General features: G+C 39.6%; 1 protein-coding gene across 3 annotated transcripts; it reads left to right on the forward strand.

Moving 5' to 3' along the window:
* Nucleotides 1-200: 200 nt before the first annotated feature.
* LOC102232137 (serine/threonine-protein phosphatase 2A 55 kDa regulatory subunit B gamma isoform) lies at nt 201-26,227 on the forward strand. Of its 3 annotated transcripts, none has more exons than XM_023328900.1 (11): nt 202-386; nt 713-1,042; nt 7,051-7,207; nt 13,427-13,524; nt 13,691-13,856; nt 17,901-18,013; nt 18,503-18,680; nt 19,299-19,463; nt 20,403-20,572; nt 23,738-23,829; nt 24,264-26,227. In XM_023328900.1, the coding sequence occupies exons 3-11, from the start codon at nt 7,126-7,128 to the stop codon at nt 24,556-24,558; spliced, it is 1,359 nt and encodes a 452-aa protein (XP_023184668.1). In that variant the 5' UTR covers nt 202-386; nt 713-1,042; nt 7,051-7,125; the 3' UTR covers nt 24,559-26,227. The 3 variants fall into 3 exon arrangements, with proteins under 3 accessions (XP_005809846.1, XP_023184668.1, XP_023184669.1); XM_023328901.1 differs by having other exon boundaries at nt 202-382; XM_005809789.3 differs by lacking the exon at nt 7,051-7,207 and having other exon boundaries at nt 201-386.
* Nucleotides 26,228-26,488: the final 261 nt, after the last annotated feature.

Consider the following 26,488-nt stretch of genomic DNA (forward strand, 5'->3'; position numbering starts at 1 on the left):
GATCCTCTGTCACTCCCTCTGGCCTCCCGCTGTTCCATCCTGTCTGCTTCTTCATCATAGTTAATCAGCTACAGTCAGTGGTTGAGCAGATTCTCATTTCTGTAATGATTGGCTCCTCCTGATTGAAGGTGGAGCCTCCAGCGATGCATCATGCAAACGTACCAGCGCAGCAGGACGCATCCTCTCCGCTTCTCCCTCCCCTCCCTCTCCTTACCTCTCACTCTTCCTCTCACACATGCGCCAGAGCTCAGACTGCAGCAGAGCGCAAAGCCAGCAAGGATTTTACCATTTATTTTTGGAAAGGTAGAGAGACATTTACCTGCTGAGGAGATCCTGCATGGAGGGTTGATTGAAAAGGAGAATCTCACAAGCTGCTGAGTGTGTAGGTAAGAGTGTGTTTTAACTCATCCTGTGTGTACGTGTGTGCGCGCCTCCAAGTGAGTGGGTTCACTGCAGAAGCAGCAGCACTGCAGATACTTCGACCAAGAGCCCTGCTCTGCTCATCCCTCCCTCCCATCCCCCTCTCTCCTCTTCCTCATCCTCTCTTCTGTTTTTGAAGAATCCACTGAGTTTACCCATTTCTGTCAGGTCTGTGATGTCTGAGTGTGTTTATGGGAGAATATTAGGAACAGCCACTGCAGGGTGGACTTGTGCTGGCTTTCCCTCACTGCACGAGTGATGCTGATGTTTTCAAATAATCCGCCTTCTGCAGGTTGGCACCTGGTCTTCAGAAGCAGCTGCGAGGACTTTTGTAAGCCTCTCCATCCTTCCCAAGTGACCTGCCAGCTTCTCATCACCTCTTCTGGTTAGGATGCTCCGCTGTGCGCCCCTGTGCTGAGGAGGCGTCGGCGGGCAGCAGCATGGACGCTGTGCTGGCCGGCATCCCCACCATCCCCTCCACCACCACCAATCTGCCACCACCACCACGCTGCCCAGCCGAGCCTGGGGCTCCCCCCATCCCCGCTGATGGGCGAAGACACTGACGCCACCCTGACGCTCAACCACCACGGCTTCCTCCCCGACCACAACTATGTGACTGAAGGTAAGAGGCAGACAGACGAGGTCGGGTGTGTTTACACGGATTCACTGCGGGACACAACAAGCTTAGGGTGGATTCCTAATCTGTAAGCTTTGTCTGTGTTGATGTGTTCAGACAGAGCTGCAAACAGAAACTGTGTTGGCTATGTTTTCCTCTCTTCCTTCACTCATCAGCTGTTTTACTAGTTTGGCTTCAGGGTCCCCACAGGCTCTAAAAAAGCCTGGAATTTGATTTACAGTAAGTGCGTTCAGGGAGGAGAGGAAGAATAGTTTTAATTTTGATTTTCAGACAGTTTTTTCTTCATGTTGTTGCCCAAAAATCCATCCTTCCTTATGGTTCCATATTTAAATCCTTCTAGCTGTTGAAAAGTATACATGATTTCATTATAAGCATTTTTGTTTAAACTTTAACATTTCTCAGAAAAGAACTGAGACGTCTGGAAATTTGAGTCTGGATAATTATGGGATTTTGACCAGAGAATTGTGCTTGTATGCTTGGTTTGTGCCTTCATGCCTGCTGACCTTCTGTGTGCAACACGGCTCTTTCTACACCACAGGAAGCAATTGATCTGGTCTAAATCTAAATGAGTTTGTGTATGACTCACATTGTGTCTGAGAGAGGAAGAGAGAGACAGGGAAATCTTAATTTCCCACAAAAACATGCCAGAAACTTCAGCTACGTACTTTCTTGAATATGTATTAATTCCGGTGTCACCTCTTACAGTCTGTTGCTGTCCCACTCAAATTTAAAACAGGTGCATGTGTCAAACTGAATGCATATCAGATCTGTGCCAAGGGACTATTAAAAAATTCAGCAGCACTTACCATCCACTGAATTTCCCCACAGTCCTCTTTCTTACCATCACACTGGATCTCCTGTCTGTCCTTCCTCACTGGTCTGTTTCTTGCTGCTCATTGCTCACCGTGCTTCCCAGACCAGATTATCATTAAAGGGTCACCACAGTGTTAGAAGCTTATTTATCATCCTCTTAGCGATCTAGGTAACCCATTTCAGCTGAAATAAATTGTTTCCACCCCTTAGAAAATTTCTACAGTTTGGCACAACCACAAACTTACTTCATTGGGATTTTATGTGATATATCAACACAAAGAGACGCATAGCCGTAAAATGGATGAAAAATGACAAATGAAAATCTTGAAGGTGTGCTGTGCATTGTATATGGACCATACCTATTAGTATTTTAGGCTGCATTCTGATGAGTACTGTTCAGTCTGCTTTAATTGAACTCTAGTCCATTTGACTAGAAAGTTCAGTTTGTTTATGAAGATGTGAATGCGCAATCTAACTCTAATGTGGACTTAAAAAGTGAAATCTGGCATGTAAATAACTAGGTCTTGGTTCAATTAAGGTGAACTTTGGTGTGGTTTGAAAGCATATGTGGATCCAAGCAGGCTGATAGCAGGAAGCAGACTATAGGACAGGGCATTCTGGGTAAATATAACCAAAACAAATGTGAGAGTCTAGAGCTAGTGGGAGAAATGGCTTATGGTCTGTTGCCAAAGACGAAAAAGAAATCCTATGCCTGTTAAAATCTGACGCCACTCCATTTTTGTTTACATTTTGTGAAGAAGGAAGTTGTGCTTCTGTGTCCTACTGTTGAAGGGGGTGCAGACTGGTTTTTCAATTAGTTTGTATTGTTTGACACAGTGCAGTGTGAAGGCCAACCACACCAGCTGAAAATGTAACAAATGTTGCAACTTTGGTCGCCAATCAAACCGAGTCTACAAGACTATGAGGTGTGAAACTACCCTCAGTACAAATCCAGCTGTTCAGTGAAGGCCTCAATGGTTTGCTAGAGAAGAATAGTGAAGAACCAGCATGATTTACCAAATACCACTGACAGGTCATTCATGAAGAAATTTAAAGAAGTAGGCTATCTTGAGCTTTGAACATCTTTCGAAGCACTAGTCCAGGGGTGTCAAACTCCAGTCCTCAAGGGCCGGTGTTCTGCAACTTTTAGATGTGCCTCTGCTGCACCACACCTGAATAGAATAATTATGTCATTAGCAAGGCTGGGAGAACTGATCTACACAAGAAGGAGGTAATTTAGCCATTTCATTTGTACCTGTGGCACATCTAAAAACTGCGGGACAGTAGCCCTTGAGGACTGGAGTTTGATACCTGTGCACTAGTCACTTCTATTAAAATGTAGAATATGGCTCACCTGAAAACCTACCAAGACATGGCAGAAAAGCTAAACTGACAGATATTAATCAGAGAAGGGGCGTAAAGACTCTGGAGGAGCTTCAGAGATCAACAAGCTGGACTATTTTAAAGAAGATTGAGTCAAAATTTCAGGTTTTCTAAAATGTGCCAAATTGCATTAAAAGGTGGCCCTGCAGAGTACTGACTAGAGACACATATGTTACATATGCATATTGCTTTTCAGAAAACTATGCATATTTTTGGTTCCTTTATCAGTGGTCCATCACATAAAAGCCAAAAAAAAAAATTACTAAAAATAAATGAAATTTTGTGGTTGTAACATGAAGAATTTTTTTTAAATTCAAGAGGTTTGAATATATTCATAATCCTTTGTCTGTCCACCAAGTTTAGATACTGTAGGTTTGCCTGTTAATTGTGTAAATTATTGTGTTCTGTGCAGTCAGGAGATATCTTTGTTTGTCCACAAGTGTGAAGGAGGTTCTCGCTTCCTCGAGCTGTATGTCTGCACATTTCTGTTATTTTTAGGCGGGTGTTCTGTAGTAAAAACTGAGCCTTATTACCCATCTATGATCACCATAGAAACAGTCAGCGGTGATAAACATCCTGCTTTTCATGCTTGACCAGTATGACTGACAGGCCGTCTCCACCCACCAATAATGGCAGTATTAATTATTCCACACATTGCAGGCACAGTCACAGACATTATTCACGGGGAATTGCTGATGAGCTCACTCTGAAGTGGACACACCGCTGTGGGTTGTTGTGGCAGATAATGTAGTAAGAGGCATAAATTACACGCTAAAAGGAAATCGGTTTCATATTCCTCTTATTAGAGTAAATATTTCCAATTAAAGAAAAAAAGGGTTGCCCCTTCTTCTTAGACTCTCGTACTCCACCCCTCCTTCACCATTTATCCATGTTCACCTCTGTCCTCCTCCTTACTTCCCCCCCACTCTACCCCATCGATCCACCATCACAACCAGAAGCATTGTCCGACTCTAAAGTAGTGCGCCTGCTAAATAATTACCCGGCAGTGCTCAAACACACTGTGCTTCTGAATGTGAATGAGAGACTGGTAGATTCAGAAAGACATATGGGATTTTACGCTTGAGAGTAACTCTTAAATATAAGTCCTTTCTTAGACTTATTCATTTGTGTATTATTCAAGTAGATTATGTGCATCTTTTGTTTGCTCAGGTTTGTGTATATGAATGTTTGTGTGTCTGTAAGTCTGTATATGTGTGTGCACATACTGTACGCACACGTAGGGATTCCCACCACAGCTTTAACACCTACTGGGATGGATGGTTAGCATCCCTCTTCTCTGCTCTCCCTCTCCTCCTCCCTTCCAACCACCATCTCTCACTTTACTCCCCTCACATGTTTTACTGCTTCCAAAATAAATCTCTCGGCTGCGTCCTCCCCCTCCAGATGGAGAAGCATTGTGTCCAAAAAACGGAGGAGGAAATCGCAATAAGATCCAAATTTAGATGCTTTTGTGAAGGCATGTGATAACTTAAAGCAAAAGACGAAACAATAATTAAAACAGACACAAATTTGTCTGATAACACCTTTTCCATTACATAAGTATCATACATTAATACTCTTGAGTGAAGAGGTCCATTATTTGTATTTAAAGAGAAATTACCGATTGACAGATTTGTATTTCTTTTAGATGTAAACAAATTAATGTAGTCTGATCAGATTATGTTACAAATTAAATGCAGAAATATTAACATTTAAAATAACTGAACAGTTTTGCATAGTTAATTCACTGCATTTATCTAGAGGGAATCAAAACAAGAACAGCTTAAATTATTTGTGCCAACTTCCTTTTGTTGGTCTTTGTTTGAAACAAAAATGGATCAATCTAAATATTTCTGGCAGATTTGTGGCCAATTCTGATTTCTCAAGAACTATAATATTAGAAAGTTTAAAAAACACATCAAAAATCTATTTTTCTAATTATGTTCCCCTTATCGTTTAGTAGCAGAAGATACATGGCGCTGCGACCGAACATTTACTGTAAAACCTACTTTTACTGTAATGGATAATGACAACATGCTAATAGAGTAGAGTTGACATTTTAAGGTAACTTTAACATATTATGTTTGCAATTACCACAGCTAACATGGCTAACATTACTGAAAATGCAGTGTTCACTAGTATTCCAGAGAGAATATCAATTAGAGTAGGGTAAGATTTAAAAGAAAAATGTACCAACATTTTGAAATCCAGCATTGATCTGCCATGATAGACAGGGCATAAAAGGTCTAAGGATAAACAGACTTTACTGTCCTGTTACCTGACTAAACCTCAGACAGTCTCAACATATTGAACATCTAGTTTCCTTACATCTGTGTGACTTCTCTGACTTTATTTGAAACGTCTTACTGATGCTCAAAATAACTACCTTAGAGACTTCTTCCTTCATCAACAGCATCCACATTGAACAACATAATTGTTTCCTGATAATGCTAGGTCCTGGTGCGTTCACTGACCTTGATTAAAGAGAAGCTGACCAGTGATGACAGTTGATTAAGATGAAGATTGACTGGCAGGTTTTCCGCCAATTAATTTTTACATCCATTGCTTCATGAAACACTAAACAGTAAATCTGTAAATATTTCTATTTTAGTGCTGTATTTTTTTAGCAAACATCTGTAGGTCATTATGCAGGTCTTTTAATGATGGTTTGATTTTAGGTTTTCTGGTTAGTTTATGTCATATGACCTTTTAGTGAGGAGTGAGGGAGTTAAATGATTTACATTTCTACATGTTGTACAAAAGTGGTTCAACTTGTGAGATTGTTTATCTTACCGTGGTACCCTTAACCAGCAGAGTGTTGTAAAAGGATGCTTTCTAATAGACATTAGCTATGATATTAACAATATAAGGAAAAAGCAGCACCATTAAGCACGCTGACATGATGGCTGAATAGATTTGTTTCGTTTTTAGGGGCAAATAGTCGCAGGCTGCCACTTTGAACTGTTCTTACAACAATAAGAAGCGGGATACCTCTCGTTCTTGACATGAACACGCAGAGGTGATTGTGAAAAACTGGATTTATTCTATATTTCCCATTTTTTTCAAATATTTTGAGGACAGACTCTTCAGTCATAAACAACAAGTTCAAAGAATCACAAGATATGAAACCTGTTTCATATCTTATTGCCTATTTCACAAAAAACGTTGAAGCAGGGAACCGTCCTTCCATTTCTGTGTGATTTTTGACTGAGGCAACTGCGAGGCTTGAAGCTAGTAGTTGCTGTTCTACCTCTGACATCTCAAGCAAGATACTGGCAGTGCCATTAATGTTGACCTGCTGGAAGGAAATGTAAGGTTAAGCTGGGAAGAGGGTGGGATTCATCTATGACAAATTGTCTATTAGACCAAATAGATTAAAAAGAGTTTAAATAGCCTGCCTATGGTAGAAGAGTTTCTTGGTGTCTCCATTAAGTGTAAATCCAGATTAGTTTGCATTTGCTCTCCTTCTCTAAGCAATTTATCACCTACTAAATCTCATTAATAGGACCAAACAAGACAAAGACGGACTCTCCGTAGCGTATCTATCTCTGTTCATCTCCATATCTTTGTAACCTTCCTGTCCAACCCCGCCTGTGAGTATTTCATGTTGCATAGACATAATGTCATCATGAATACACTCCCTGTAGATTTTTCTTTTAACGAGTACTCATGCCCGAATGTGGTGATGTAGTAACTCAGTCCCTACCCTTAACCCTGCCCGGCCCTTCTCCCTTCCTCACCCTCTGCCTCCCTCCCTCTCCTCCCTCCCCTGCCGTCCACCATTGCTCCTCTTACAGGGCTGCTCCTGGCTATAGCCTGAAGAGCTCCGCCCATCCTGTCCACCCCTCTCCACCCTGGAGTCCTCCCCCAGGATGTTGAGCCCCATCCAGGTGCTGTGCTCCGACATCACTACCCTTTCTCTGGAGCCTGAGCCGTTTGCCTCTTACACTGAAGGTGTGTTTTCTATCCTCTTCTTTCCCAAAGGTCCTATCTGTGTCACACATTTGCGCCACACACAACCCCAAAATGACACATGATAGACTTGAGTGTGTGTGTGAGAGAATGTGATATCATGGGTATGTGTGCATCAGACAGGTGGATTCTCATGTGAGTCTGATTGTTATAAATATATCAAACATCCCTTTGTCTCAGTCTGTCTGCCTCATCCTTTATAGGTGAGTTTATTCTAGTAGGCACAGATTTATTTTTGTCCCTGTCAGGCTGGTTCTGTGTGAATTACATCTACGTTTTCCAGATATCTTTAAATAGTTTAACCTCAGATGACATGCTGCCTTCTTCAAAGCTTAGCTGTCCTACTTCGACTTCTTTTTTTGTCAACTTGAAATAAAAATAGATCTGTTTATGTCAATGAATGCTAATAAGGATGAGTTGCTCTCTGAATCTTGGAACACAAAGATATATTTAAAGTGTAGAAATCCTCTCACATAAGGCTGTATCCTCTGTAACATTTCCATATTTTCTGCTTAAGAAATCCATAAATGCAAAGACAGGATCAACAGATCTACTAAGGAACTACTTTTGCTTTTCTGCATTTGTATATATTTGCAGAAAATCACCTTCAAAACATAAAAATTGTGTTTAAGTTATATTTTTGCAGCTAAGTAATAGCTGGAGCATCCAGCATATTCTGAAGCTGATACTGGTTTTATGATTCTAATTGTTTGAGTCTACAACCATTAGGCTCACACCAGCCCTGCTCCATTGTGCTGATGTGTGTTTGGAGAAACAGCAGAGTCCCTGCTGTGCTGAGCTGAAACCCCTCCCCTGCACACACGTGCACCTTTAGCACAAACACAAGCACTATTTTAGATTTTTTTCTATTTTAGATAACTGCAGAACTGCAGGACAGGGATCAATTTAACATCTCCCTCCGGCGCTTCTTTCTCCTCCTCCTCCTCCTTTCCCTCCATCCTGTTTATTTCTCTGCTGGGTAATTGTGCACATGCACACAGGAAATGTGGGGTGTTGAGCTGCGGCATGCACACACGCCGTTTTCAACACACATGCACATGCGTCTCCTGCTGAGTGGTGGCTTGTCACTTCTTTTAAGTGTGTGTTTTTGGCTCAGCTTTAATGGTCCATGTTTACCCAGAACTGAGATTTCTATAATTGGAACATCTGCCCCCCCATCCTGCCCCTACAGAAACCTTAGGAGAAAGGATTTCCCCTCTCTGGGTTCTCACTGCCTTCGTCTCTCGCAGATCTTTTCTCACAATGTAACAAAAAAAGGGTTCAAACAAAAGATCTCTCGTTTCTTGTTACTTTAATTAATTTTGGTGCCTGCCTTAAAAAAAAAAAAATCACAAACCCCCTCCCACAAAACAGTTTAGATTGATTAAACTACCATAAAACTAAAGTTTATTTATCAAATTGTATTCTTTTCAAATGTTCTTACAAAATACAGTCCTAAGCCATGGTTTGGATTTATACTTGCCCCTCTTTACTCTGATACTTCTAAATTAAATTTAATACAATTAACTAACATACTTCACTCATTTTCCTGCCAGCATTGATTAACTTCCCTTTCTCTGCCAAAAAAGGAGAAAAACAAGAAACCCAACATAATGCTGCCACCAATATGTTTTACCCTGGAGATGGTAAGACGCCTTTCTGCCACAAAGTATTAAAATTTGGTCTCATCTGACTATCAAATTCAAGAATAAAAGAAAAGATTAAAAGGGATGAGTTGCACTTCACATTCACACACTTCTTTGCTTTGGCTTATTCACAAAACAGGAGTGAATATGTTTGCAAAGCGCTTTGGTTTACACTTGATCAGCATTCTTGGAATGATGACTTAGCTTTCTTTAAGCTTCAGTGACTGTTTCAAGACTTTAGAGCGAAACAGCTGATGTCTGATCAATGAATAGCTACGCCAAACCTTCCTGTAGGTTTACCAAGCTTTGATTGTAGAAAAATGTAAAGAAAGTTACTAAAAAATAACAAAAGAACATCTTCAAATAATACCAGATATTCTGGGGAATTTATTGAGAAGTGCACAATACTATAGATGTAAATTAGAATTTGTTTCCCCTGTGTCTTTCAGCATGTTCTCATGTATTTGTGTAGGTCATTAAAGAAGATGTGCTGATTATAACTGAGCTGCCTTCCCTCAAATGCTTTCTTCTCCTTTTGCATATTTGAGTGTTTTTCTGTGTGACTGAGTCGTGTGTATTGATATGCAGCGTGTGGGCTAATGCACTTGCAGTCACCATGTGTTCCTTCAGTTTCTGTGGAGTGACAGATACTCAGGGCCGCACACTAATGCTCAGACACCAGACACTGCTTGTTGCTTACAAACATGGCTGACTTCCTATACCTCACAGCACAAAAAGGGAAGGGATCTCCACTCTCATGCCCCTTCAAACATGTTGTGTTTGATGCTATACCTGTACCGGCATGTTCTTTTTTATCCTTAATTATCTTGTAGATTTCTCCAAATGAGAAGATCAAAAGAGACAGATTGGTGTGAGACGTGTGTGTTTGCAGAAGAGGTAAACATGATCACAAAGATAAAGAGGGTGGAGTGTCTGCTCCATATTTTCTTCGGCTACACTGTGTGCTCCTCCTGTGGTTTTGCTTAGCTCTCTTTCTCTTACAAAGAGTATTGAGAATATGCTTTTCTGCCTGCCAGTGCGCACTCAGGTGACCAGGCTTGTGCTTATTAGTGAGTCAGAGCCCAAGCTTGCGCGCTGCTGTCCGTGTGCTCTATCCCCTGGTGATAATTTAGCAGCATTTTGGAAAGCAGACAAACAGCAGTGCAATTATTTCACCACGCTGTGTCTTCCTGCAAGAATTAGATTGATGAATCCCACTTCCTCCTTCATCACACTTCCATATACGGCAAGCCGTCATGACTACTTCCACTGGTTGGATTGGCTCGTTACCGTGGCAACCCATACTCACCAGTGGAGGACCCCTCTTCCCTGTTTTTTTTTCTTTCCTTTTTTCTTTCCACTTCGATCCCAATGCCTTTTTTCCCTCTACCATCCTTTCTCTTCCACCCGCAGCATCAGCACCAGCACTATGTACACAGTTGGATACAGTCAGGTGGCCGGGGGGGGGGGGGTGAGAGAAGACAAAATAAGAGAGATTAATAAGATTGCCCATTCAAAATCCATAAAAACTGTAATAACATGATGTAAAACATAGTAAAAAGGGGGAAAAAAAAGAACCAGTTATGGTCTGTGTGTTAAGATGAGGGTGAGTAATATTGTGTTGGTGAAGAGAGTGGAGATGAGTCCCTGCCTCCACTCATCATAAAATCTCTCCCTCTCCTCTCTCTCAAGGCCGTGACAAAACAGGCTTCAGCTCTGGCGCTCAATGAATACGCTCTCCATGCTCTATTTTTATTGCAGACAAAGCCGGTGAGGACATGGCATTATCTATCAAAACTAACCTCTGTGGATTTCCAAAGCTAACCTGACACAAGAGTTACAGCAGGTCTGTGTTTTTAGCATAAGAATAATGTTCTCACTTTCGCATTTTAGATCAGCATTACTTATACAAATGACAAGTAAAATATTGAAAATAAAATACACATAAGTTAGTGAATATGAACTCCTTTTGGTAGAGAAGTTGTTAAAGGGATAGGCAAAACCTCAAAATAAGGACATCAAATTTACACCGGACAAATTTATGGACATCTTGTTGTCAACCTCAAATAAGATTTGACAAATAAACTGAAGCTGCCTGGTTGTAATGCTATTGTGAGTAAATTGATGAAACTTAAAAATAAATTGTCACACAACAAATTAAGCACAAAACATAACACACTTGTGTTTGGTTAATTAATTGTTGTAGCAACTCTTCTTGGTACCGGTAATAAATCGGATATATTGCCGAAAAGTATTTTCATTTATTGTTTTGTTTCTTCAAATTTCACTCATCCAATTAATGGCGTAAAAAAAAAGAATCAAAAGCAAAATGAGTTGTCCGACATACTGAACTCAGCGGTCCAACCCACAAATGGGGTTGAACTGGACATCATTTGAAGTCAAATAAATGGGATTTGCATTGGTCCAAGAAATTTCACCGAAAAGAAGCAATTTTTTTGTGAATGTGAAAATCTTTTTACACAAAAAATTTATTTTTTTTGATAAAATTACACAGAAAGTTCTTGTGTTCTTTCAGAACAAACTGCATCCAGAATCACAATAGGGATTTTCTTAAGGCCGACGGGAACTGAGTTGAACTAAATCTGTGAAGTTTAAAATGGTGCAATCCAACATTTTCCATGGTAGAAATCTACATTGTAGGAAGACATGTGCAACAAGATTAATTAACAGACATTAATTGTCAGTGAAGAGGATGCGGTCAAAAACTAAAGATTGGTGGCATTGCTTGGATTTTTTGTTTTGAGTTGTGTTTGTACATTATTCTGGTCATAAACATTGAATTGGAACATTGTGCCAGTTTTGATTGTAAACATTTTAATAACAGTTTTAAAAACAGGTGTTTTGATCCATTATATGAGCTTACAAAGAGACATTTACTGAATGCACTGGAAACAGATGAGAATAATGTTGCTCATAAAGAAAGGTCATCTTAATGATAACCTCAAACCTCAAACCTCAAATCATCATGAGCTTATAGGTAAAAGGTAAAATAAATCAGATAATGCCAGTGGCCTAATATTAACAGACATTGTCCTGTGCAGTACATCAAATTGTGCATGTTCAAACATTCCCAACATGCAATGCCTCTGTTCCACCGTAGATGATTAACAGAGCAAAACTTTAACTATTAATATGTCATCATTTAGGTGTGAACCCTTCGAATGCATTGACATGAAGAAAAACAATCCATGAAAAACACTGGACATCTGTGCGTTTGTTTTTGTTTTTTTTATGATGATAATGATGATGATTGTAGTCATCACCCTGGTGATACCGGACATTTTTTGTTTTTTGTATTTGCAAGTGTACAGATGACAGATTTAACACTTAACAGCTCAGCTATCATTTGTAAAAGGAGTGATTATCTGCTCATCTGTGATGAAGAATTACATAGTGAGATTATTGTGGGAAAACAGAACAAGAGAAACTACAGGAGTGAACGGACTACAATCATGTTGACTGTCTTCTCTAAGTTGATGCTTTAAGAGTCTATAATTATACATGCTGTATTTAATCTCTTGCTCAGAAACCCTTCAGTCCTGGTGCATTTCTCCATTTATTCTTGCTTCAAAATAAACAGAGCCTGCTGGTCCCTGTAAGGCAGCCCACACCATGATGTTCCTATCTACAAACTTTACTTTTGATGTTTTTGGAGGACCATTCTTCTTCCAAACACAGAAGAAGAATGGATGCTGTAGATCCTCTGTGGATGCTATATGTTCAACTTCATGTTCATAAAATACACATAAGTTAGTGAATATGAACTCCATTTGGACTCCTATGAACTCCTATGTTCATGTTCAACAGCATCTTTCCAGACCAATGTTTCTCTGGTTTCTATAGATCTTCAGCAGCAAATATTAAACAAAGTTTAACGTGCTATTTCTTCAGCAGTGGGATTGAAGATATTACAGTTTAGTGCTTTACTTATTGTTTTCATAAGTAAAACGTTACCTCCTATTCCAATGTCTTTCTGAAGCGCTCAGTGAGTGCATCTGGGCTCTCCATCAACTCTTTTGGTCATTGTTTTGACTCGTCTTTTAGAAATCTTTCGGTGGTCACTTGGACTTGAGTGCTTGTTTTTGCCCTGGTGGGGATACTGTTGTAAACATAAAAAGCAGAAACACGTTAAAATAAGATGCATTATATGTTCAGTAACTCAGTCACAATGCTGTGTAATTACTTGCACATTGAAGTATGTGCAGATCAGTTGTATCCATCTGACATGGCAGTGTTGTGTGTCACAGTGGATGACAGATAACACCTGATCACACTATGAACACCTATGTATGTGTGCTGGTTTTTGTCTGAATTTTAAAAATGTTTTCTTTTTCAATCAACAATGAAATATATTTTTGCTGAATTACATTTTATAGTTTAGATTTATCTCCCTGTTTAGATTAGACAGATGAATGCTGGTGTGTGGTCGGTTATCTAATCCCTGTCCTCTTTGTCTCTTTCCTTCCATTTTTCCTCTCAAACTATATCTCCTTCTTTGTATTCCATCTTTGTTTCCTTGTCTTGTTTGCTCCAGCGGATATCATCTCCACTGTAGAGTTCAACCACACAGGAGAGCTCCTGGCCACAGGGGACAAAGGAGGCCGTGTGGTCATCTTTCAGAGGGAACCAGAGGTAGGAGCACACATTAATGCTCCGAACAAATACAAAGGATTTTTGCTCAACAGTAACAAATAAACCATCTTCCATTCCAGCTGCAGTATCGTCACATTATCAAGGATACAATCAGGTCTGGACATTAACTTTTCATGTTTCCTTTGTTTGTTTGTTTTTTCCACAGAGCAAGTCTGAGCCATTTTCCCAGGGAGAGTACAATGTGTACAGCACCTTCCAGAGCCATGAGCCCGAATTCGACTACCTTAAAAGCCTGGAGATTGAGGAGAAGATCAATAAGATCCGATGGCTGCCTCAGCAGAACGCTGCTCACTTTCTCCTCTCCACCAATGGTGAGAGCAGAGAACAATCCACTGCACATCCCACCCCAAAACAGCAGGCACATCTTAAAGGAGCCAGGGCCAATTTTTAACTAGAGGTGCGCGTTATGACAATATTAGGCTCTAATCATCTGTCAAAGCAGAGATCCTGACATAAAAGTGAAGTATCGTCATTTCATAGTACCAGGAAATGCTTACATTCAATAAGTAAACACAGTATAACCCATAATATTGTGGACTTTGGTATTTTGTGAATGTGACAGAACAAATCTGGATTTGCACCAACAATCAAAATGTTTTTAACCCTTTTAGAGAGATGCGTAAATTGATTAAGCAGTAAAGGAGAGACTGTGTTGGCTGCTGCAGCCCATTTATTGCAGGGCTGTTGAAATCCAGGAATCCAAGGCTCTGCGGGTTTATTGCATCTCCAACACAACTCACTCAAATCACTGAATTACTTCCAGACATCATAAATAATATTTTTCAGCATTTTTCAGGACATTATACTTTTTAGCTTCACATCTGAGGATTTATGTTGTTACTGTCTTAACAGATATTTGGTCAGGGGCGGATCTACTGGGGTGGCACGCTGAGAGCCTTGCCACCACTGTTGCCACCCCAGCTGGCGACTATGAATTCAATAAATAGTTATGGCAAATCGGACATTAAGCGCATGGATCTCTTTTTTCATCTCTTTTTTCAACATTGACTGCAACACAATGTAACCTGACACCTACTGCTAAGCAGCGGGAAACGTGAGAGAAGGACAGAGCGCGAGGCAGCAGATATATATGGATGGATATATATTACTGGATTAGACATTAAGCGATTTATCGTAAGCCACACATGCGCCATTGCTGTCCATTGAGTTAGGAATGTCGGTGGAAAGGAAAATACCACAATCACGCAAAGTATCTGAAAAAAGGACGCAATGTTTAGCGGTTAATTCAACCCTATGACAGCCATAGATAACAAGGTTCAAGGGTTTCACATTTAACAGGTGAGGGAAAAGTTTTAATTTAGAGAAAATATTGAAAAAGTGAGCGGCGAGTTAGTTATGCTAGCCTAACTGTTGCCACCCTGCTATTGACTTTAATAACCTTAACATTTGCTGTGCAGTTCAGTGTGTTTTGGTTCCGCTAGCACTAAAAGAGGACAACCCACACACCATCAGTAGAGCAGGAGTTTAAATCAGCTAATCCAACCACCGCGGTGGTCAGGCGGAAATGTATTAATAGTGACAATATAGACATCAAGCCTGACAGCTTAATGTAACAGACTGAATGTTCTGTTTTGGTGTTTTTGCGTACTTTTTTGTGTTGATTCTCCTGGTCGGTAATCTCGGCTCTAGCTGCTAGTTGAGCTGTTGTCTGTCGGTTGCCGTGGCAACGGGTTCGAGTCCGGGTAATGCCGACACAGAGAGCGAGAAAAAGCAGGATAGAAATGGTTTTGTCTAGTTTTGTTCTTCACCTGTTTATCAGCTTTTTTGCACCTTTATTGCGGCTCACTGCAGCCGCTGCAATTCCTAAAAGCTAAACAAGTGACAAAAACTGAACTAATTCCCTCCGTTCGTAAAACGGGCGATATTTATAGCAGTCATCAAACTACAGCTCCTACAGCATATTTAAAATAAAACGATTGGCCAATAAAAGGGAAATTTGCCCTTTCTTGAATCTTGACAGACCTAACAGAAACCAAACTGTTTATAGATTTGTATCACGGAGAATTTATGTATCAAACATCAGTTTTCTCAGCTTTATTTTAAGTCGTATTTAATAGATATAGCTGATAATAAATGATGGCGCCACTAAATCTTTTCGTGACAGATTTCTGCTCGTCCTGCATTGAAATTGAATGGTTTTCTGGACACAATGCATCACACAGCAACTAATAAGCGCCGTCCAAACCAGTAATACATATCAATTAGCAGCAGTATGAAAGACGTAAAAATAATTAACTATACTACATTAAGAAATTGCATTTAAGCCTCGGTGCTACGTGAAGCTCATTTTGAAACAATACAAGTTAAAAACAATATTTTGCAACAAGTAAATCAAGTAAATTAAGTCCAATGTTAGGTCTAAACGTGAGAATGAGACAAGTAAGTTCATCATTTTCCTTTGATTTCATAAATAACATGAAACAATGAGTATTGTTGACCTTTTCCAATTAAAATACAGTTTTTCATTTTGAATAATCACTTAAAGAAAATCTTATCTTTTAGATTTTTATTGTATCTTACACAACTTGGAGAAAATTGCTTGAACACATTAAAATCCATTAAGACTATACAAAATCATTTGTTTTGTCTTCATCTTATGGGCCGTTTTCTTAAAAGAATAGTGCAAAAATTATTGCCCACCATTAAAACTGAGTATTTTAATAACCATAGCACATTTGATTTTATACAAGTCAAATAATAGCTAAATGTAGAAGTTACTAAAACCTCTGGCCAATTAAACTGATGGGACTGATTCGGTTTTGTGCGAGCAGAACCTCTGAATTTTTTTTTAAGCTATCCAGTTTGCAACATGAAAAACTTGGTTTATTTTCTTTTAGAGGTGTAGCACTGTCGGGATTTCAGACTTTTATGTGAGGAAAAGGTGATTTATTTAGATATTTCTTCAGGGGGAGGCAGATTTTACTTTACCTGATGCTTCACAAATTGTAAACTGCATTAGCATCCCAAGCTTGTGTTGCTTGGCAGAGGAGTCTGGATTTATACTCTACATCCCAAGTTTATGGCTTTACGGTAAGATCTATAGGTTTACCCTGAGAGCTACATTATTGATTTCGTCTTGTATTATATTATTTATGATGGAGAGTATGAAAAATGTAGGAGCTGCTTCAGCAGATTAGTGTTGAACCTACGGAGAAGCTGTCTTTATTTCCAGTGTACTGGTATGAAGTGAATTTGAACAGCATGTCCGTGTTATTTCTTTTGTCTTTTTTCAGGATTTTGCCAAAAATTATATGAAATTTATATGACATATAATTTTTATATCACCTCTAGCTACAAAACATTTTAATCCCTCAACACGTCCCACAACAAGATGCTGCTTGGTTCTTAAAATGTACTTCAAGCGAGTAGTAAACATGCGGTGCTCCAGGTTGGTGGCGATATTAACGTTCTTTTATTATCAGGGAGCAGCTGCAAGAAACACTCCCTTTATTTGACTAGGAGATTGAAAAATGTGTTGCTGCTGCAGCTAATTATTAATAAAACAATGCAGTAGGAAAGTTAGGTGATGGCACATGAATTTTATTCAATAAAACAGTTTGCAGAAGTCATCTGATGCTTTGTGTGTAAATACTAAAAATCATTTTACCACGGTACGGTCGTATAAAAACACCTGTGTCTGGAAGGTCCATTCACTGGTTAATTTATATCTAAATTGGTTAATTTATATTTGTCTTCAGGCTCCATTACAGCCTGAAGACAAAAAACACCTCAAGCAAATCAGAGAAAAGGTTGCAGAAAATTATAAGTCAGGAGATGGATACAAACAAGTTTTTAAAGCTCTGCTTTTTGGTAATATTTTTTGTTAAAAAAGGTCAAATTAGGTGGCCAAGATTGATGTGCAAAAGCTTTGATTGATCCTGTGGTAAGAAGTGTTTCAAATAGAAAAATCTGTTTTTGCTGTGTGGGATATTCTTACTTTTTTTGTTATGGAGGGTCTTTGGGATAAGTGAGGGATCTCACTGCATCCTATTATACTGTGAGATAATTACTCAGTATTATAAGAATGGCTGCAGGTAGGTGTCTGTGAGGCTGCAACAAGCTGCTCTCTGTCAGCGTAATGGATTAAATTACTTAATATACTCTAATAAAACGACTGCTATTTGTTTGTCTTTGTAAACAGCTCATTATCTGCTTAGTCCTCACACCTACACATTTCCTTAGCTTAGCTCAAGAAGATCCTAGGAAAAGCAAAGTATAAAAAAAATCTAGGGAAATACCTCCAACATGTCTGGGTTTGCAGACCTCATCAAGAGATGATACCTTTTCAGAAATTCCCATTATAATTTGCCTAATTGATCTGGTTTGTTTTCCAGATAAAACCATAAAGTTGTGGAAGGTGAGTGAAAGAGATAAACGACCAGAAGGATACAACCTGAAGGATGAAGAAGGTCGCATCAAGGATATCTCTACAGTCACCTCTTTGCAGGTATAAATACATCTTATCTTATCTTATCTTATCTTATCTTATCTTATCTTATCTTATCTTATCTTGCTGTTTGGTTGGCTGGACAGTGAAACTGGGTCAGTAGATTCAGCTGTGCTTACATGTACAAAAGTGGGTCAGTAGCACAAGGTACACATGAGAGAGAGTTAATGGGGGAGGTGGAATCCTTTAACATGAGCAGCTGCTTCAGCTGAACATCTGCTCTTGATCTAAATTGTTTAAAGCATTCGTGTTCATAGTAGGACTTAAATCAGTCTCAAACTGGTGGAGAACTAATTCAGCCTAATATGACGTGAATTATTGCATTTTGATTTTTCTCTCATTTTTTATTTATTTAATGGGTTGTAACATTAAATATTAATATATTGTAGTGTTTTTTAAATGAAATATATCTTCTATATCTTGGCTTTTTTTTTTTTTCCCTGTAAGCAGCCAGAAGGGACATAATGCTGCTCTGGCTTTTGTTTCCAGGTGCCGGTCTTGAAGCCAATGGACCTGATGGTGGAGGTGAGCCCCCGGCGGGTGTTTGCCAACGCCCACACGTACCACATCAACTCCATCTCGGTCAATTCGGACTATGAGACCTACATGTCAGCGGACGACTTGAGGATCAACCTCTGGCATCTAGACATCACTGATCGCAGCTTCAGTATCTTTTTACTGTTACAATCGAGGCAATGTAGACTCCAACTCTCACACACACAAATACATCAATAAAACATGTACTCATACTTGTATAATTTCAAATTTCTAATAATGAACCCCACCCCTCCACCCACACACATATATAAGAACTTCCACTTTGCAAATCCCACTTTACTGTACAGATAAAAACCCTCTGCTGTTGGGGGAGGGGCGTATTATTGCTGAGGAGTGAAACTATGTCCTAATGAATAATGCAGAAGCTGCATAAATATTCAAGCCCCTTTCTGGGTTCTAATCCAGGTCGGATTGCAAAGCATTCACATCCAGAACCCAGACAGGATTATATTATTACAGTTTATCTGAATATGGAATTACTTTTCACTCAACAACTTCCCTGAAGATATCTGTTTATTAGTTTGTTTTATTCAGTTGTGTATTTGGAGTCTGTGTTGGCTGTGTTCATGTTATTCTAAGGCTTTGCAAAAAATTTTTTTGTGAATTAAAAAAATAGCTTAATTTAATCTCTAAGAACATTGATGGGTATTTGAGATAAGTTACGTTTACAGAATAAAGCAGTAACTGATTTTCTGCTGTTTCCCTGAACAAGGCTTCTTTCTATCAGACATTGTGGACATCAAACCAGCAAACATGGAGGATCTAACGGAGGTGATCACAGCTGCAGAGTTTCACCCCCTCCACTGTAACCTGTTTGTTTACAGCAGCAGCAAAGGCACCCTACGCCTCTGTGACATGAGAGAAGCAGCGCTGTGCGACAAGCACTCCAAATGTAAGCATTCCTGCTGAGACACAGTCAGAGGTTATTTTATTTATCTTTTTTTATTTATTTATTTTAACAGTGATGATTTTTAAAACTAGGCTGTTGAGCTATTAGTTTGTCTGTTGTTGTTTTTTTTGGCATTTTGGTAAAAACATTTTAAGTGGTGGTTAGTTGATTTCTTGACACTTCTAAAATATTTTATGAAGTCAAGCAGGACTTAAAAGGCTTCAGTTTTATTAAAGCAAGGCTAGAAAAGAAGGTAGTCACATGTGGCTGCAGCACATTAGCATGTGAGCTTTTAGTCTAGTAATGTACTAAACTGACTGTCTAGAACATCTTATTCAATTCATTGTTTTACTGTACTTTTGTAGTCGTTCATCTTATACTGTATATGGAACATGGACTACAAGAAAATCTAGTTAATCTGTGTGTTTAAGTTTAAAGTGTAGAAAATCTGTCAATAAGTTCCTGACAGCATATCAGCAGCATCCACTAAGTCTCATATAACATGTTGGTTATTTGGAACATGGGGCAGCGTTTCATAAATCTGCCTACACTAAGGGACACAAATCATTTGATGGTAGGTACCTTTAATCTTTAATGCGAGGGCCCCAAGGTACCAAAGCTGCCTTTTTATTGCCCCTTTTCTTCCTGCTGAAATGCCTACCATTTGATTTACAGCTCTGACCATGAGTCAGTGATGCTAAGCTCCTTCGCAAACCATACTTATTTTTGAAGCTATGGCTTTTATTTTAATTGGCAAAATCATAAAAATAACTAAAATTTGCAGAGGTTAACACAGAGCAGTATTTCAGAACGGCACACTCAAAGAGTCTTTGCCTTACTGTCACCATAAAAACTCATCAGAGTCACCCTGTACCTCTATTATAAAGCTAAACAGCGGTGGTGTTCACCTTCTTCCTACTTTATCTCTCTCACTTTATGCAGTGTTTGAGGAGCCCGAGGATCCTAGCGCTCGCTCCTTTTTCTCTGAGATTATCTCCTCTGTGTCTGATGTGAAGTTCAGCCACAGCGGCCGCTACCTGCTCACCAGAGACTACCTGACTGCAAAGGTGTGGGACCTCAACATGGAGAGCAAGCCCCTGGAGACATACCAGGTCTGTGCGACCACTGATATGTCACTGTATGTCTGCAGCACTCCAAGTAATCTACACTGATGAAGAAATCATCACAATGTAATCCAGAAGTTGATTTATGTGCAATATGGTGGAATGAACATGCTTACGGAAATATTTTTAGTTGATCTTTTTTGATAACACCAACTTCTAGACGTCTCCTGTGAGCAGGAATTAGTTGGATGTGTTGCTGAGACTAAGTTTTGGTCTTTAATTTCTGAAGGTTTTAGAAGCCTCCTCTCTGCTCTTTGATATTCAGTAACATTGTGTCATACGTTCATCTTAACAATTCCCTGATAACTGTTGTGATATTTGTTTTTATTACTAGAAATATTCCACATGGAAGTGTGAAATTCAGTGGAGATAGGACATATTTAAAAATGCAGGGTTACATTTAGCGTTGCTCTATAAGGTTTTAGTTTTGCAAACAGGCCCACTTACAAAGCAATAAATGTCACCAATGTGCACACTCAGTCAAATTGAACCCTGAGCAGCGTTTAACATATTTAAACATTCTGGTTTAAATATCAAGCTATGCTGACAGAGAGCCCAAAAAGTCTGGTTCTCTCTCACCATCTTATTTAGAGAAGTCTTATACAAACACTTTTATCATTGTCTTTATACAATTCTTATTTGAAAAAGTCTGCAGACTTTTACTTTACCACATCTTGTTTAAAACAATTGAGCAAAGCTATAAAACACCTGAACTCCAAGACCAAACTTCATGATAAAGTTTTCCTTATAAGTTTACTTTTAAGACTTATTCACCAAAACTCATATGGTGTTTACTGTTTCTCTGCTGCTGCTGGCTGACCAAAGCTGTGTTGCTGCCATTTAAAATAACAGTTTGAGAAATTAATTACGAGGCAGAAACCTTTCCTCACATGTGCACAGTCCTAACTAATGGTTACATCTTTCCACATAACCTTCCTGGAAAAATTCAACAGAATTTAGGCCAGAGTAAGCTTCCCACTGACGTCAGCCCTAAAACTTTTTGGTAAATGTAGCTCACTGGATTAAAACAGCTTTGCGTGCTTATCAAATACTAAGTTGATAAAATAATCTCCTCTTCAAACAGTAATTTCTGATTTTTACAAGAAAAGGTCTCACAAGTTTCTGTTTATTCGTGTATGATGATCCGCTAAGTCTCTGTGAGTGTCCAGTGTTGCCGTGACGGGTGTTTAGGTGGACACGTCTGCCTGCAGGTAGGCCTGACGTGTGAGGGCCCCTGAGGCAGCCTCGAGTGGGAGGCAACGACGCGCTGGAGCTATTTATAGGCTGCAGAGCCTCCTCTCATAAAGTAAAGCTGGAAGGAGGGATACCTTACACAGTGGCTGACACCTAGATCTGCAATGCAGCACAGAGAGGGAGGGGGAAGAGAGGGAGAGTAAGGGGGAGAACCAGGGTGTGGGACTGGGAGGCAGACTGGGGACAGTGTGATGGAGAAGAGAAGAATGGGAAGGGTAAAGAAAAGGATGCAGGAGTAAGAAGAAAGTAAATGATGTAGATATCTGTATTGTAATAATTACTTCGACATGTAGCCTGAAGGTGCAATAACGGACAGAGTGAGAAAAACAAGCAGCATGTGGGTCAGAGTAACTTTACCTTTAGCATTTATAGGCAGCACTTTTACTAATATCCAGTGATACTTCAGTCTGAATTTTTGCTTTATTTTAAATTTCCACTTTTTGTAAAGCTGTAATCCAATCTGCACTCAAACAAATTATTTCTGATGTTTATGATGATAGTGATCATTAATTAAGATGTTTGTGAGAGAAAGGAGTCAGAATAAATCGGGTTTTACTATCATTTTAAAAGATTTGAGTAAACTTTTTCACCTGGCCAGTCTTGCTGAAACAACAGTCTCCGTGTATTTTCTTAGACATTGCAGATCCATACTGGACTTTGAGTTTTCCAGAAGCTCCATGTTGATTGTGTTTCCACAGCAGACAGAGGCTGTAAAAACTCAAGAGGAAAATACTTTTGTGAGGCACATTTTTGTAAGGAATGAAACAATTTTTGTTTTAGGTCCTTTGATAATTATTTACAGAATGAACATTGCAGATCACCATGTTGCTATCACATGTCTTTATATCATGTGTACTTGTAGCAGAAACTTAATTTGAGATATTTTTATGTTGAGAGAATTACATTTTCATTTCTTCTTTCTCAGTAAGTGAGGATTATAAAGGTCTACGCTGCAATCAGCGTCATGTTTCAAATCTGATCTACCACGGATTATACAAAGCTCTGCAGAGTTCCCACAAAGTCAAAAAAAAAAGTCTAGGAAAGGGTGGAATTTGATTTATGTACTTTCAAAGTGTATACAATAGAAAACAACAGGACATTTTTATTTATCTGTCCTAAATGCACCAGTGGGAACCTTTATAGGATTTTTGGTTTTTGCTTGTTATGCATATTGGTGTATATCATTTCTGACACTATGTGAAAGTCTTTAAGAGGAGAAAACAGAGAAAAAAATCACACTAAATTTCTCTTATACATTGATCTAATGAGCTAGCACAAATAAAAAAGCCAAAAAACTATATACTACAGTGGTTGTTTGGAAGAGATTGCTGTTTATAAGAGATTATGCAGACAGCAGAAAATAGTGTCCAGGTCCAGCTGACATTGTCCCTTTTGACCCCGTGTAGAAAGGTCCGTTGGGAGTTACAAAAATGTCCCAAGAAGTGATGTACAAGCACAAAGCGACCTCAGCTTGACCGTTTATTGATTACAAGGCGACTGACTGCTGACTTTATGCAGAATGTGGAAGGTGAGGATGGGATGCACATCACGGCGGCTGCAGGTTGCAAAAACTTGCATCACCAAAAGACACAGTGCTAAACTGGGAAGGTCGAATGGAGGCACGAGGGAAACGGCTAATAACTGTGTCTGAGTGAAGGTGTGATGAAACTGAATTGGATTTTAATGAACTGAGTTGCTATAGAAAAGCTTGTTGAATTAAAATAAACTCTGATCCTAAGTATTGGTGAAGGATGGTGTCAAGGGTTCAAAGACAGCTCGACCAAATTGCTCCTTTCTTAGATTCGGGTGTTTGTGAATGTCTGCCGTGAACCAGAGCCTCTGAGTGACGCGGCCGTGTCCCACTGTAAAATTTTATTTCATGTCCGTGTTTTCCTCCAGGTACACGATTACCTCCGCAGCAAGTTGTGCTCCCTTTACGAGAACGACTGCATCTTCGACAAGTTTGAGTGTGCCTGGAACGGCTCGGACAGGTAAGTCATGCAATGGCTTGGTCTCTGTGCTTTGATGAACAAAAGCAAATATTTAATTTGGAGAAATCCAATCCTGGTCATCCAAATGGGTGACCCGGTTTGATACCAAAGATGAGCGGCCATGTTTTAAGAGGTTTTGAGTTCAAGCCACAGATTTTTCTTGTTTGAGTGAGAGATTGAACACGGCACCTTGGGATGTTCAACGCCTGATATTGTTTTTAAAACTTCTTCGCAACTTTATGTCTAACTTATCTACAGTGAACTTTAGTCTTCATGATGCTCTCGTTAATGTTCTCTAACAAACCTCTGACACCTTAAATTTCACTCACGTAAAATCTTATTTACTTATTACACAACCTGGATTTTATTTAGGGGTATCAAAGTAGCTTGATGTGAAAAAAAGATGATGAATTTTCTGCTTTTGTTTTGCCCAGTGTGATTATGACCGGCGCCTACAACAACTTTTTCCGAATGTTTGACCGCAACACCAAGCGAGATGTGACCCTGGAGGCCTCGCGGGAGAGCAGCAAACCCAGAGCCGTCCTGAAGCCACGGAGGGTCTGCGCCGCCGGCGGGAAACGGCGGAAGGACGACATCAGCGTGGACAGCCTGGACTTCACCAAGAAGATCCTGCACACGGCCTGGCACCCCAACGAGAACATCATCGCCATCGCTGCCACCAACAACCTGTACATCTTCCAGGACAAACTCAACTCCGAGATGCACTGATGAAGGGTCGTCGGCGGCGGGTCCAAACGAGTTTACAAGCAAACATGCAACTATGCTAGAATGTACATTATCAGACTCAAACGCTGGCCCACAGAACCCAGGAAGATGCCTAACGCACACAGTCAGAATGCATACACACATTCATCTCCTCCTTAGCCTCCCACAAGTGAACGGAGTCCAGTCAGGGATAAAAAAAGGAAAGTGGCTGCATTACACAATGGGTTATTATTGAAAACTGTCCAAACTGTGTTTATTTTTATTGTTATCCTGTGGATTGTGGTAAATTGTGTGGTAATCACCACAGCTTGGCTTCTGAGTGGGTGGGATCAGATCCCCTCTCAGGCTAGAAGGACTTTTACATTTCTTTGTCTTTTTTTAACTCTTCAGGCTCTCTTGCTTTCTCCACCTCCTCTTCCTCACCTCTCTGTATTCGTGTGCTCAAGGAAAGCCTATTCTTATCCCCTTTGCCCACTGTTTTGTGTAAAAAAAAAAAAAAAAAAATTTGGGCCATTTATATAACTGTCTGTTTTTCATTCCAGATAAAGCTCTCTGTTTTTGTAACTTCTTGTTAAATGTCGACGACAAAAGGCAGATCTGATGATGAAAATGAAGCGACATGTGAGATATGCAAAGATGAACCCCGTGACTTTCCTCTCATCCCAAACTGCACCAGACCCCTCTGCCCTCAAGAGGGGCGAAGCATTCACAGTCCTGCAGACAGAAGCAGACGTTAACAGACACAAACCCACTACAGACCGTGTGTTTAAGCAATGACTGTTTTCATTTTTAGCCAAAACACATCCAAACATATCAGTTTGTGTTTTTCGCTTCTGATCCAGGGCTGTTGTGTGTGCTGCTGCTGCTTCAACACTCAATACATTAAACTCAGATAAAGCAAAAAAGTAAAAAATAATAATTAAAAAAAATAAAAAAAACGGCGAAGAAATATTTGCAACAATCGAGCAAAAAGATGCTGCATGTTCAACAGATTTATTTTATAAATCGTCTGTCTGACTGACTTGGCTGCCTTCGTTAAACATTTAAACCTAGCTGTAGAAAAGCTTCAGGGGAGCCTGGGGTGGGGGGCCTCACAGCAGCAGGAGCCGCCGTAGTTGACCGTTGACCTCCTATTTGTGTCCTCGGATGCTGAAGCATGTTTACTCGAGTTCGGTTTGTACTCGTCCATTCTGAATGAAGCTGTCCACAGATCAGTGTAAACTGAGAACCGAGAAAAATGGGGAATGTTTCAGATTAAATGTTGTACCTTAAAATAATCAGAATAACAACAAAAAAAAACTTTAGAGCGGCCTCAGTGGTGTCTGTATATAACAGCTCTGTTTCTGACATGAGGTTTCGTTTCGTCTGTCGACCAACTGCAGACTTGCCTCCAAAGCTACAGCGGAGTGATGGTACTTTAATCTCTTCGGCCTTCCTCACTGATTACTTTTTTTGGATGTGCAGAAGTTTTTATTTTTTAAAAGACGGGCGCTTCTTTGTTTGGAATATGTGTCGGTCGTACTCCATGTCTTTATCAAATACAGTTGATTCACATATTTTTGTCTAAATATATGTTGACATGATTGTCAAATGGACAGTTATAAATAATGTTAATATCTCTCTTTGTTTCTTTCTCTTTTTTCAATAAAGGATTCAACAAAATTGCACCCAATGAGGACACAGTTGTAGTTTCTGTTGTAAACGTGTGGCTGGAAATCTTGTTCATTTACGTATACTCATGCACCACCTAGTGGCATTACGTCGTTATTACACTTGAATGGAAAAGAGGCGTGATAGACAAATCTTCCAAAAAACTTGGAACGTTACTGAATAATTGACCACTTTCACAGAAGCAATGCGCATGAATATAATTTTTGATATTTTTTAAAAATCTTTTGTTGACATGTATGCTTTTCTAAACACTTAATTAGTG

Source organism: Xiphophorus maculatus, chromosome 23 (genome assembly GCF_002775205.1).
Source record: "Xiphophorus maculatus strain JP 163 A chromosome 23, X_maculatus-5.0-male, whole genome shotgun sequence".
Lineage (NCBI taxonomy): Eukaryota > Metazoa > Chordata > Actinopteri > Cyprinodontiformes > Poeciliidae > Xiphophorus > Xiphophorus maculatus.